Genomic DNA, 14,733 nt, shown 5'->3' with positions numbered 1-14,733 from the left:
AGTCTCCAGTATATATGTTCCTAATGCTATCAGTATATATGTTCCTAATGCTAGGGAGAGCCAGTTTGGTGTAGTGGTTAAGTGTGAGGACTCTTATCTGGGAGAACCGGGTTTGATTCTCCACTCCTCCACTTGCACCTGCTGGAATGGCCTTGGGTCAGCCATAGCTCTGGCAGAGGTTGTCCTTGAAAGGGCAGCTGCTGTGAGAGCCCTCTCCAGCCCCACCTACCTCACAGGGTGTCTGTTGTGGGGGAGGAAGGTAAAGGAGATTGTGAGCCGCTCTGAGACTCTTCGGAGTGGAGGGCGGGATATAAATCCAATATCATCATCATCATATCATCATCATATCTTATTCTAGCAGACCAACATATCTACAAATACAGATATCACAGTTTTACAATGTCAATGAAATCTGCCTAAGATTAAGCTTGTTTACTTGCTGCCAGGCCACTGCTAGCGCTCATGGAACGTCCAGGTTCAGTCCGAGATTTTGTAATTGATGGGATACTGACAGAGCCACTAAACATAGTCCGACTTTCCTGAGGTCGAAGGTTCTGTAACAGAGACATACATGGAGAGAAACAGGAAAGAGGTTTACATGTGCAAATGCATGTACAATAGAACCAAGACTAATGTATAAAATTAAAACCCAAACAAATTCTAGGTATCTAGGTATTCTATAAAGAAGCACAGTAAACTGAACTGCAGGATGTATCATTTGTACAACTTGTCCAGAGGTATTTCACAAACTGGGGCTTTCATTAGTCACTGAATAAAGTTGTACGCATGACACATTCCAATTGGTTCATCTTTGGTAACTGTGACATTAAACTCCATTGGGCTAGCTATTAGATCCAAGCGGACAGCCGTGTTGGTGTGAAGCAGCTGAACAAAGCAGGAGTCAAGTTTCACCTTTAAGACCAATCAATTTTTATTTAGAATGTAAGCTTTCGTGTGCTCTTAAGCACACTTCATCAGATGAGGAATCCAGCACAGTGAGCAAAGCCATACATAGCTGAGCAGAGCCATACATAGCTGGTAGGCAGTGGCCCAGAATGCAACATGGTACAGAGTTAAGAACCAATGACAGTGAAGTAAAATTATCTGGTAGGCAGTGGTTTAGAATGTAAAATGGTACAATGACAGAATAGTAAAATTAACAAATTGAGCAAACATTTGATCTGAGTAGCATGAGCATGTGAAAGCAACAAAACAGGAGTATGTCAAAATGTGAGATTGACTGTCAATGACAATGGGAGATGGGTTCAATATATGTAATGGGATAAGCAACCAAAGTCCCTGCTTGAGTGTGTCAATATAGCTACATCGGATAGTGATGTTCTTGTCCACCTAATTTACTTTTTAACATGTAAACATAATTCTAGTTTGCCACAGGAAAAAGGAATAAAATAAAATATAGTGAAGATAGGTAAACCATACGTAATGAGATATACAGCCAATATCCCTATTTTGAATATGTCAATACAAATAATTATACTGATATTACTCTCAATGACTGTGCTATGGAGCAGATGGTTACAGAACCTACCAGGGGTGGGACGATCCTGGATTTGGTCCTAAGTAATGCCCAAGACTTGGTGAGAGATGTAAAAGTGATCGCACCGCTTGGAAGCAGTGACCATAACGTTATTGATTTCACCATTTGTATAAATAAGGAGTTGCCCCAAAAGACCAGCACAACCACGTTTAACTTTAAAAGGGGTAAATTCTCTGAGATGAGGAGGCATGTGAAGAGGAAACTGAAAGGAAAGGTAAATACAGTCAAAACCCTAGGGGAAGCTTGGAGGCTATCTAAAACTACAATCTTAGAAGCTCAGATAAAATATATACCACAAGTTAGGAAAGGCACAAACAGGTATAAGAGAAGGCCTGCATGGTTAACAAACAAAGTAATGGAAGCTGTAAAAGGTAAGAAGGACTCCTTTAAGCGGTGGAAAGCTAGTCCAAGTGAGATTAATAAAAGGGAACACAGGCTGTGGCAAATCAAATGCAAGACTGTGATAAGGCAGGCAAAAAGGGACTATGAGGAGCATATTGCAAAAAACATAAAGACCAAAAACAAAAATTTCTTCAAATATATTAGAAGCAGGAAACCATCCAGGGAGGCAGTGGGGCCCTTGGATGACCAAGAGGTCAAAGGATTACTGAAAGAGGATAGGGAAATGGCTGAGAAGCTGAATGCATTTTTTGCCTTCGTCTTCACTGTGGAAGACGAGAAATGTTTGCCTGCTCCAGAACCACTAATTTTGGAAGAAGTGTTGAAAGACCTGAGTCAGATTGAGGTGACAAGAGAGGAGGTCCTACAACTGATTGACAAATTAAAAACTAATAAGTCACCAGGTTCGGATGGCATACATTCAAGAGTTCTGAAAGAACTCAAAGTTGAACTTGTGGATCTCCTGACAAAAATCTGTAATCTTTCATTGAAATCTGCCTCCGTTCCTGAGGACTGCAAGGTAGCAAATGTCACCCCCATCTTTAAAAAGGGTTCCAGAGGAGATCCGGGAAATTATAGGCCAGTCAGTCTGACTTCGATACCGGGAAAGTTGGTAGAAACCATTATCAAGGACAGAATGAGTAGGCACACTGATGAACATGAGTTATTGAGGAAGACTCAGCATGGGTTCTGTAAGGGAAGATCTTGCCTCACTAACCTGTTACAGTTCTTTGAGGAGGTGAACAAACATGTGGACAAAGGGGACCCAATAGATGTTGTTTACCTTGACTTCCAGAAAGCTTTTGATAAAGTTCCTCATCAAAGGCTTCTTAGTAAGCTCGAGAGTCATGGAGTAAAAGGACAGGTCCTCTTGTGGATCAAAAACGGGCTAATTAATAGGAAGCAAAGAGTGAGTATAAATGGGCAGTCTTCACAGTGGAAGATGGTAAGCAGTGGGGTGCCGCAGGGCTCAGTACTGGGTCCCATGCTCTTTAACTTGTTCATTAATGATCTGGAATTGGGAGTAAGCAATGAAGCGGCCAAGTTTACAGATGACACTAAATTGTTCAGGGTGGTGAGAACTAGAGAGGATTGTGAGGCACTCCAAAGGGATCCGTTGAGGCTGGGTGAGTGGCAGATGAGGTTCAATGTGGCCGAGTGCAAAGTAATGCACATTGGGGCCAAGAATCCCAGCTACAAATACAAGTTGATGGGGTGTGAACTGTCAGAGACTGACCAAGAGAGAGATCTTGGGATCGTGGTAGATAACTCACTGAAAATGTCAAGACAGTGTGCGATTGCAATAAAAAAGGCCAACGCCATGCGGGGAATTATTAGGAAGGGAATTGAAAACAAATCAGCCAGTATCATAATGCCCCTGTATAAATCAATGGTGCAGTCTCATTTGGAATACTGTGTGCAATTCTGGTCACCACACCTCAAAAAGGATATTATAGCATTGGAAAAAGTCCAGAAAAGGGCAACTAGAATCATTAAAGGGCTGGAACACTTTCCCTATGAAGGAAGGTTAAAATGCTTGGGGCTCTTTAGCTTGGAGAAACTGTGGGGTGACATGATAGAGGTTTACAAGATAATGCATGGGATGGAAAAAGTATTTATTTATTTATTTATTCATTCATTCATTCGGGATTTATATCCCGCCCTTCCCACAAGTGGCTCAGGGCGGCTAGAGAAAGCAGAGAAAGAAGTACTTTTCCCCCTTTCTCACAATACAAGAACTCGTGGGCATTCAATGAAATTGTTTAACAGTCAGGTTAAAACGGATAAAAGGAAGTACTTCTTCACCCAAAGAGTGATTAACATGTAGAATTCACTGCCACAGGAGTTGGTGGCAGCTACAAGCATAGACAGCTTCAAGAGAGGGTTAGATAAAAATATGGAGCAGAGGTCCATCAGTGGCTATTAGCCACAGTTTGTGTATGTATATATGTGTATATATGTGTGTGTGTGTATATATATGTGTGTTTGTGTATGTATATATATATGTGTGTGTGTGTGTGTGTGTGTGTATATATATATATATATAAAAATTTTTGGCCACTGTGTGACACAGAGTGGATGGGCCATTGGCCTGATCCAACATGGCTTCTCTTATGTTCTTATGCTTCTACTATTGTTAGTGCATTGCATAAATAGAAAAACAAAGATTAGTTCACATTTGGCTTGTAATTTTAAGAATTCTTTCCTGCATCTCATTGGAGCAGTGTGTTTGCCATCCAGAACACTGTGTTTACCTTTATGGTCATGCTTTTCAGTGAGAGAGACAGAAATCAGTTAACTATCCTCTTCTGATGGCACTGATAATTAATCATAAATTGAATTTCTATTTTGAGAATGACAGCGTTGAATATTGTATTATATCAATCACCACAAATATTTCAACTGAATGTCCAGTCAACAGCTTTTTGATATCCAGCAAATAGTAGTTAGTTTGATATGCACTATAACAGGGGTGGCCAACAGTAGCTCTCCAGATGATTTTTGCCTGCAACACCCATCAGCCCCAGTCACTGGCCATGCTGACTGGGGCTGATGGGAGTTGTAAGCAAAAAACATCTGGAGAGCTACTGTTGGCCACCCCTGCACTATAACAAAATGCATTCACAGAAGTTACACCAACTGCAATAGCTACAGAAAACAAAAGAAAATGGAATGAAAACAGCATACTGGTTAGAGCACATGGAATTCCAGCCTAAAATAAATACACAGTGCCTTTACATCAGTATAGTGAGCTCTCAGTATTCTCTCTTTTCTGCAACTGAATGGAAATACCAAGCCAACTTTTTACAGCAGGAGGGAGGAGGGTGCTGATTTTATTCAATATTCAAGAAATACCCAGATGCTTCCTTGGAAAGCATTCTGCTAAGAACAAGATCCCAGTGAGAGGATGAAGGAGTGGGGGAACCAGTTCCCATAGTTCCTATAATACCCATGTAAAAAATCTACAGTATGTAATCTGTGATAGATGATGGTATAGCCTCTACCAGCAAGGCACCTATGCAGGGAAACATGCCTTCATACTCAGAGAGTAGAGATACTTGGAATACTGGTTTGCAACCCCCATGACACACCCCACCAAGCAGAACTGTGAGCATTTTGCTGAAAGTAGCTTATTTTGTTTATAATCCATATGTGAAATATCAAATAGTTGTAAACAATGACGAAACAATGAATGAGGCAACTGATAATACAGGATATATGAGAATGACGCATTCATTTTTATTAGCCAGTAGACTAAATCCATCTATGTCCTATATGTTTTACCATTTTTTAAAAAAGGCCAAACTGCTTCATTGTTCCTTTTTCTAAAAATAACATTAAATACATAATTACTGGAAAACCTGGCAGCTGAGAACAGGAAGATATTTTAACAATAACAAAAAGCACACCATGCATAAAAAAATAATGACAGTTTAAACCAGTGATTATAAAATGACAAATGGAAGCACAGCTGAATTTTTGTGGTATCTCATTTAAAATATGTTTTTTTACATACGAAAGAGTTCAACACCTAATCTGCAGCCAAAGAATATATATATTTTTTAAAAAAACCACAGCTAAATCTTTGCCAGTGAATAGAAGAAATGCCTCTCTTCTGAAAAGAAAAGAACTCTAAGAGCTGACTGCAATGTAGTGGAAATGCCACAGCAGGAAAAACAAACCTCATGGTTTACTTAACAACCAGCAAGTTTACAGATGCTTCCCTGGAAAACACAAATTCTTCTACAGGAAAACCAGTATGGCCTACTCCTTTAATTTGCAGCAGAAATAATATACATTCACTGAAACTGCCAGGATTAGTTGAAATACCTGAAATGCCTGACTGGAGTAATTCAACAGACACTTCCTCACTGTGAAACAGTAATGCTTTTAAATGAAGATTTGACAGAGATCCTAGTTAAATCATCCTTAGAAACCTGTAACATTAAATGAACCCACCATTTTTCCTATGCAATCCTTCAAGCTGGAAATTCCTTCTCCTAACAAGTAAAGTGTTTCCCAATCTCTTCTCAAAATGCATCTTTTTGTGAGCCTTAACACATAAAGTACCATTCCTTAGGCAGGTGCAGCTGCTTTTGTACATGGACATGCTATTACTCTCCCTTCCATCTACAGTGTTCCCAAAGTTGAAGCTTAGATGTATGCCCTTTAGGGTAGGGACCTTTCTTCTTATGCTACTTTGTGAAACATCACATACACTGATACTACTAATACTACCTGAGATTTAGTTGTTTTACACCGAACCTTTGGTGGAAAGGCTAGCCTGGGGGTTGGAGGTTCAGCCAATGGCTTGGTCTGAACACTGCTTCTTTAAGGCACAGGTGAATGTGGCACTGACAGTTCACAGGAACCGGGCTGGAGTGGGTGGATGTAAAATTGTCTGCACAGACTTGTGAATCCTTTTGGATTCTGTAATGCTCTGAGGGAATTTAGAATCCCAAATGACAGAGAGATAGTTTGGTGTAATGATTAAAAGCAGTGAACTCTATTCTGGACAACCAGGTTTGATCTCCCACGTCTCTGCAGTTGCTGGGTGACCTTGGGTCAGTCACAGTTCTCTCAGAGCTGTTCTCTCAAGAGCAGCTCTCTCAGCCTCACCTAGCTCCCCTGTTCTGGGGAGGGAGAAAAGGAGATTGTAAGCTGCTCTCAGACTGAGTGAAGTGAGGGGTATAAATCCAAACTTCCTTTTTTCCAGGCCACAATACCAAATGAAACTCTAGAAGAAGATTCTGACAGGATCGCCCCTCGCCATCTTTTATGGACCTCAAGGTGGAATCCAGCCCCTTGGTTTACCATGAAGCTGGGTGACCTGGAGAGGACCTGTAGACATCTAGAGTGGTGTTCGTGGAAAACCAGAGTAAATCTGACTAAGTGTGCTATAGAGCTCATTAGATCTATAAGGCAGTGGTGACGGCAACAAAGAAATCTTACATCTTTGCTACCACTGCAACAGCTAATTTGTCACCAACACAGCTGTTTAAGGTATTTCAGCACTTATTGGTTCCCAAGCCTTAGCCTTTCAGTTCTCTGGAACAGGTGATCAGTTGTTATGTTTTTGCCAAGTTTTTTTCTGATAAAACCTCCCAGATTTTTTCCAGTTTAATTGTAGTTGTAATAGTTCAAACAGAAAAAGTATTAGTACTTTATCTGATCCTTTTATGGATCTTTTACCCAATTACTGTGATGGATGTAAATAGGATTTTGGAATCTGTGAAAATTACCACCTGTGCTCTAGATCCTTGTCCATCGTGGTTACTGAAATCATGCAAGGATCGCATTAATGAGTCATTCATCCCCATCATAAATACATCACTGACTTAGGGTTGCCTTTCCTTGGCCACTCAAAAATCATCAGTACAGACCTGGAGAGGACCTGTATTATTTGGCCAATTATTGCCCAGCCTCTAATCTGCCCTTCCTGCACAAAATGATGGAGAGAGCAGTTGTGAAACAATTCTAGGTATTCCTGGATAACTCAACTGCTCTGGACCCTTTTCAGTCTGATTTCAAGGTTGGGCTATAAGACAGACACAACACTGGTTGCTTTACTTGATGATCTCTGTTTGAATATAGACAAGAGCCATGCTTTCCTGTGGCTTTCACTTGATTTATCGGTAGTATTTGATACCATGGGCTTGCTGAGACATTGGAAGGTATCTAAGGATGTGCTTTTGAGTGCTTTAAGTTGTTCATTATTAATAGCACTCAGAGCTGCTGTTGGAGCAACCATTTTGCATTCACTCCACTGGGTTCAATTTCAGGGCTCACTCCAAGATACTTGTTGCCACATACAAAGTCCTTCATGGCCTTGGACCCACTTATCTGGAGGATTGTCTCTCATGCTCTGCTCTACCTTCTTCTCTCATCTAAGCACAATCTTCTGCAGATGACACCATGCAAATGAGTAAAATGACTGCTGCCCATGCATTCTACCCAGGCCCATAGCCATGGGGGGGTGGGATTTGGGGGCAATGTCCCCCAAGAATGAGCACCACCCCATAGAAAAAAATTCTAATAAAATATTTTTATTCATTTTTTAAAAAAATTAAATGAAATGTGTGTGGGGATTCCAAAATTACCTCAGGCACAGTCAGGAAAGCTTCAGTTTCATTTTCTTTTGTCCAGGCAACCTGCCCCAGCCCCCTCCGGTTTGTAAAAATGCAAAATAAAATAAAGTTTCAAAATGCAAAAAAGAGAGTTGGAGATTACCCCCTTCCTTGACTCAAGGAGACGAGGAAGCAAGCAGAGTCATGAGCTGCTGTTATGTCAGCAGCTTCCAGCTCTTTTATTTCTCTCTCTCTCTCTCTCTCTTTCCCCTGGCTCCCCTGCCCCACAGGATTTCCAATGCCCTACCACCAAAAATTATTCGGTACACCCCTGGTTGTGGCTCCCACCTTATGGAATCATCTGTCTGAGGTGGCACACTTGTACAATTCCACTGATTATGTAAAACAGAATTGTTCAGGAGGACATTTTTATAAAGAGAACAGAGCTGGCCAAAGTATAATGGTTCATTAGGGTACACCTTTATAAGAGAAGTCGGACTGTAACCTACTCCTGTATGTTTAACTATTTGCTTTATCCTGCTGTTGCTGCATTGCAGTCTTCTTTTAAAATTCCATTTTTTTCATCATTTATGGTCTATCATGTTTGATAGCTTTTCCTTTTGGATTGTTTTTCTAACTTTGTAATCCTTAGTACTCTCACAGTTTACTGGATGCCTTATGCTGTTTGATTATATTGTTTATATTGTGCGATCTGCATAGAGATCTCCCTGTTGCACAGAAGAGGTTTTAATAAGTGAATTTAAACATGACTACCTCTTGGAGTTCTGATAGCCTCATTCTTAAGCATGAATGTGAAAAAAATGTAACAGTGGAAGATAAAGTATACAAGTGATTCCTTTGAAGGAACTTGCTGAAAAAGATTTGCGGGAGAGATAGGGCTCTTTTTTTGCCTTATCTGCTTCCCCATTCCCATTTCCTATCTTACAGGTGAGGAAGTCTAATAGCACTCAGGATATGGTACCAGGTTGCTTCAAGAGTACCCTCACCACAGTATGAATACAATGAATACAGTAGGCTGGTCTTAGTTGTTTGGTGGCTCTTTGGCTTCACTGAGACTTGAAGGATACACCAGCCTCCATAGACTCTCCTTGCCCAGCAGGTCCACTGACCCAGGTCATGAAGGAGACAGGCATCATCACATCCTGACACTTCTTGGGATACAGCACCAAATCCCTTTAAAGTCCCCTCATTTGATTAATACTTTGAGCTGGAATATTCTCCAGCAGGATAAGGGAGGCATATTTGCACAAGTTTTGTCCATCTTTGGAACTATAAATAAATAATAAAAGAGAATGTACATAACACTATTTGGAGGCAAATGACTAGCTGCAAAGCTTAAATCTCTCCCAATATTAGCTAGCCAAAAAAGAACACCACACAGTATTAGTAGCAGGAACACCTGGCTGAGCAGTTCATACCCTTAGATTCATAACTGGTGTACGAGGGATAGAGCGTAGAGGTGGGGGATATGCAGGGTTTACGGAATCATGGGAGAGGAAATTTTCAGCAGAATTAACAGTCATGTGATAGATGTGCTCAAAGTTGCTCGGAGAAGAGATGAGACAGGATTGATGATGAGGGGATGGACAAGGGGACCTAGGCTATCAGAGACAACAGAGACAGAAGACAGAAAGAGACAGAGACAGAGAGAGAAAAAGCAAGTGAGGGATGGTAATCATGACACAAAGAATACAAATTATGGAGCAAGTGGCCACCAAAAACGAGGACTGTAAATCAGTGCCTAATTAATTTCCACAGGTCTTATTGTACACATAGCAGGCTACTGGCAAATTTGTCCTGACAACAACCCATTCATTATTATTTTGAAGAGAATGATTCGAGGCACACATTTGCTCCTGTCTCTTCAGACCTGTCTTCTGAGGAAATTGAAGAACTGCAAGCACCACATCTGATTCTTTTTTTCTTTCCTTCCTTGTTACACCTCTGTCAAACTGTCCTGTCATTCCACTTTTTCTCTGGATCAGAACTACAAATAAAACTGACCTGCTTATAGTCTGATAAAAGAAAAAAGTTGCCAGACAAAAAAGATCTGATATGATGGGCAGATAGGACTGGTTTTGTTTGTATACACCTTCAATTACAGTGGCTTGTTTTAGGGAATCAGGCTTGTTCATCCTACAGTGTCCCAAGGTGCGTATATCCAACAGGCAGTGAGTCAAAGCTCTCAAAACTGGACTTGAATCTAGTTGTTCTACTGTCAAATTCAACTCACTTTTGGAAGATACATATTGTATCTGCTATAAATCTGAGCACCTGTGCGATCTCTTATAGATTTCAACAAGGAATATATAGAAGTATGAGAACACATAGTAGGAAATTCCAATACAATGGCACACAAATAATGGCATGTGACTTGCCAAAAAACGTAAATTTTAAAATTTAACTCCAGGTACTGAAAAAATAACACTAAGTTTCCTAAATAAGGACTGCAAATTTTGGCCCATTACATTTTGTATTTAAATATTGCAGTTTTAGTGCAGTTACTATTAGTTTCAATTTGATTTTGTTAATGAGACCTTTACAATTGAAGCTTAACTCTTTAACAATCCACAAAAATACTGTATAGGTGGTACTTCACACCAGTTAAACTTGTGCATATCAACCCAGTTCTATCTCCTGCATGTTGGAAGCAATGTGGATAACGGGGCTCTTTCTTATACAATTGGTGGACTTGTGAAAAAGTGAAGATATTTTGGAAGGAAATACTATCTCAAATTAAAATAACTGGTTATACTATACCTGGGGATCCAACACTTGTTTTGTTAAATCTATGGGGGGAAAGTTCAATTCCTGGGGATACTAGAGACCTCATCTTGACTTATTAATAGTGGCAAAGAATGTATTAGCTATAAATTGGAGGTCTCCTAATATTCCAGCATTGCACCAGTGACATTTAAATACCTGGGAATATTTTATGATGGACACAATTACAGAGTGAGTGGAGAGATTTGAGGGTAATCTGTCATCACATAATGTGATGAATAAATGGTCAGCCTGGATACATATTTTTTTCTGGTGAATTAAAAGCCTCACAAACATCTTGGACCGAAGATTTGCTTTTGTTTCATTGAGTAGTTAGCTTGCTGCAATTTGTTGTTGTAATAAGAATCCATAATAATAACATATCTTGTATGTTGGTTTGAAAATGATATGACAGACTGTAACTGTAATTTATTTGGTTGTCTAAAATATAATAAAAGAATTTAAAAATGAAAAAAAACCCTGCAGTTTTAATATGCTTTTGCATTCCAATAGAAGTTTCATTAATCTAACATACATGTATTTTAAACTTCATGGAATTAAAAAAAATTACATTAATTCAACATGTAGTATGATAAACCCTTATTAATTCAACGTGCAGTCTGATAAATGCTTACTCTTTGTATCTTACCCCATCTAGTGGTAAAAGACAAGGTGGTTAAATGCTGTTCCTTTTTTAATGCAAGATATGCTTTCATAACTGCCTTAGGAAAAAAACTCCCATATCATTTGTAATGAGGAAGCAGATGGAATATATCCAACACGAACATTTTATAAAAAACTAAACTGACAAATAAAGAGTTGTTTACCTCTTGCTAAGATGGATCCCCATTTTTCCCCTCTAGAGGCAACAGTGCCACCTGCTTTGATGACTGCAAGGGAGCCTCATCAGTAGGCATTTCACAATAAATCTACTGCAAGATTACATTTATATGATTCAGCAGAAGAGGCATTTTTTCCAATGTAATGGAGACTGTAGTAATACAATGGATGTAGGTGAAAATAAATTCTAAGATACCTCCCTTCTGATCCTTTGCATTAAGCAACAAGCAAAAACGGTCTAATTCTGCAGAGCACAGAGAAAAGACTAAGTTTGCCAGACTCCAGGTGCGGCCTGGAGTTCTCCTGGAATTACAACTGATCTCCAGACAACAGAGATCTGTTCCCCTGGAGAAAATTGCTGATTTGAAGAGTAGACTGTATGGCATTATACCCTGCAAAGGTTCCCAAATACCATCCACCCCAGACTCCATCCGCAACTCTCCAGGAATTGCCCAAATCAGAATTGGCAACTGTAGGAATTTATTAATAAATGCATTTCCTAGGAATTTCCCATTCATTGCACTGTAAGCAAAAGCAGCATTCAAGGCTTATAGCCCTGAATACAACTTCAGGGTTGCTTTGTTTTGGTAGAATTCGCAGAAAAGTTGCTCAACAACTTATTCTTTTCAGGACACCATCATTTGAAGATTAACAAATAATATCCTGAAAGTACAGCCACTTACAGTTTTCTTTCTGTAATCCAGGGGTGGGAAACCTTTGTCCCGAGGGCCGTATATGGCCCTTGAGGTCACTTGGTGTGGCCCTCAGGGATTGCTGGGCCGAACCGAACCATGTGGCAGCCTCTCTGGGGCCTGGCTGACCAGCGAGGATCGTGGGGCCCAGCCACGCTGTGCAGCAGCCTCCCCAGGGCCAGGCAGGGATCACAGGGCCCAGATGTACTGTGCGGCAGCCTCCCTGGGGCCTGGCTGGCCAGCCAGAATTGCTGCAGGGCCTGGAAAAGTTACTGTCACAGTTCAGTTTGCACTTGAATATCCCAGATGGTGTGGCTAATATGCTAATGAGTGTGTGACCTAATATGCTAATATTAGGGGATGTGGTCTAATATGCTACTGAGTTCATGCTGGGCATTTTCTATAAAAAAGCCCTGGACCTATGCATTTGCCTAGGGTGGCAGGCTGTGTGTGTGTGTGTGTGCGTACCAGATTAGGCTCTCCACATGACTTCAAATAGAAAAACAATTATTTGCATTAATTTTGCTGGCCTGAATCATTCCCCCTCGGTGGAGCACTGTTTTTTAAGTTGATAATTTTTTATGGCCCGCGAATGACGTTATAAATATCCATATGACCCTTGGCAGAAAAAAGGTTCCCCGCCCCTGCTGTAATCCATCCCCCCCTAAACTTTTTTTGACTTCTGAAGTGCTTTTTATCCCAGTCTATATAATGTATACAACGTACTGGGGTACAAAAACACTCCATACTTAAAACAACAACAACAACAAAAGTGAACACTGATTCAGAATAAAGATTTTAAAGCTCTGACTTGGGCCGCGGTCACACTCACCATTAAATCCATCCCTAACCCGTCATTATTTTACAATGAATTTCCTGATCAGACATCCCTCCATCCTTCGGTTCTAAGCAGCGTTGGTCCCATCGCTGGTTGATCAGAGGTCTCAACCGGACCTCGTTTTTTGAGATGGCATTCCACACTCGCGCAAGCGCAGTACGTGGGATATTGTGCTTGGCTTTTTTTTTTTTAAAGGTGCCAGAAAAGGTGGGCGATTGCCTCCCCCCCCATTTAAACACCCAGAAAGGAAGGGGAAGCCCAGGAGCTCTCTTTGCTGTCTCTCCATCTGGTGGGGAGACAGCAAAGGTGGGTGATCTTCTTCCCCTGGCAGGGAGACAGCAAAGGTGGGCGATCTGCCTCCCCCTCCCATTTAGGAAAGGTCCCCTGTGCAAGCACCAGTCGTTTTCGACTCTGGGGTGACGCTGCTTTCATGGCAACTCTCTTTGCTGTCTCTCTGCCTGGTGGGGAGATGGCAAAGGTGGGTCATCTTCCTCCCCTGGCAGGGAGACAGTAAAGGTGGGCGATCTGCCTCCCCCCCCGCCATTTAGGAAAGGTCCCCTGTGCAAGCACCAGTTGTTTTCGACTCTGGGGTGACGCTGCTTTCACGGGAACTCTCTTTGCTGTCTCTCTGCCTGGCGGGGAAACGGCAAAGGTGGGTCATCTTCCTCCCCTGGCAGGGAGACAGCAGAAGTGGGCGATCTGCTTCCCCCCGCCCCCCATTTAGGAAAGGTCCCCTGTGCAAGCACCAGTCATTTTCGACTCTGGGGTGACGCTGCTTTCACAAAGTTTTCATGGCAGACCTTTTATGAGGTGGTTTGCCATTGCCTTCCACAGTCATCTATACTGCCCCCCCCCAGCAAGCTGGGTACATATTTTACCGACCTCGGAAGGTTGGAAGGCTGAGTCAACAATTGCTGGTGCAATGATATCATTTGGAGTGGGCTCTCGCAGGGAAGCAGATGTGCACTTGCGACGAGTTAGCTACAATGGAGCGTTCAAACATAGAAAGTACGCGCAGGAGTCATCGGAAGCATTCTTATTCCAGATTTAATGTACTATCAAAAAAGTCCGCGTCTCAGTCGTGGCAGTTTGGGACACGAACGAGCCAACGACCACTGCCAGATGCTGATGTTTGGACAACCGCATAAAATCTGACATGCATCTGGCTTTCATCCATGCCTATCTCGTCAGTTTATGTGCGTCTGACCTCGGCCCTGCTGGGACTCTCTGCCAAATGACCTCCAGGACCTGTGGGACTTGTTACATTTCTGCAGGGCCTGCAAGGCGGAGATGTTCTACCAGGCTTATGGCTGAAGACAGCAACGTTTCATCAGTTATGCCTTTCACTCCGCCCCCCACACCAACACCGTTAATGGGGATTCTGTGATATGGTTTGGTTTTCAGTATTTTAGTAGATGTGGATTTTAAAATGTTTTGTTGAATTATGGTACACTGCCTTGAGCCCATTATCGCAGGGATTGTGGTATAGAAATTGATAATGATAATAATAATAATATGAAAACAGCCCCCAAGGTAGCTTAAGATCATATACAC

General features: G+C 41.4%; 1 protein-coding gene across 11 annotated transcripts in view; it reads right to left on the bottom strand.

The window, feature by feature from the left end:
• CDC42BPA (CDC42 binding protein kinase alpha) overlaps positions 1-14,733 on the bottom strand; it is a 324,619-nt gene that overhangs the window by 7,461 nt on the left and 302,425 nt on the right. For 7 of the 11 annotated variants that reach the window (XM_060245772.1, XM_060245688.1, XM_060245715.1 and 4 more), the window contains 2 exons: positions 9,465-9,647; positions 437-554 (listed from right to left, as the gene is read on the bottom strand). In XM_060245772.1, the coding sequence (XP_060101755.1) occupies positions 437-554; positions 9,465-9,647 (301 nt within the window). The remainder of the gene's footprint in view (positions 1-436; positions 555-9,464; positions 9,648-14,733) is intronic. The other 4 variants (XM_060245743.1, XM_060245780.1, XM_060245762.1 and 1 more) reach the window with 1 other exon arrangement.

This window comes from Heteronotia binoei, chromosome 1, assembly GCF_032191835.1.
Source record: "Heteronotia binoei isolate CCM8104 ecotype False Entrance Well chromosome 1, APGP_CSIRO_Hbin_v1, whole genome shotgun sequence".
Classification (NCBI taxonomy): Eukaryota; Metazoa; Chordata; class Lepidosauria; order Squamata; family Gekkonidae; genus Heteronotia; species Heteronotia binoei.
The sequence above is the reverse complement of the archived record's forward strand: the minus strand, read 5'-3'. Positions and strand labels throughout refer to the sequence as shown.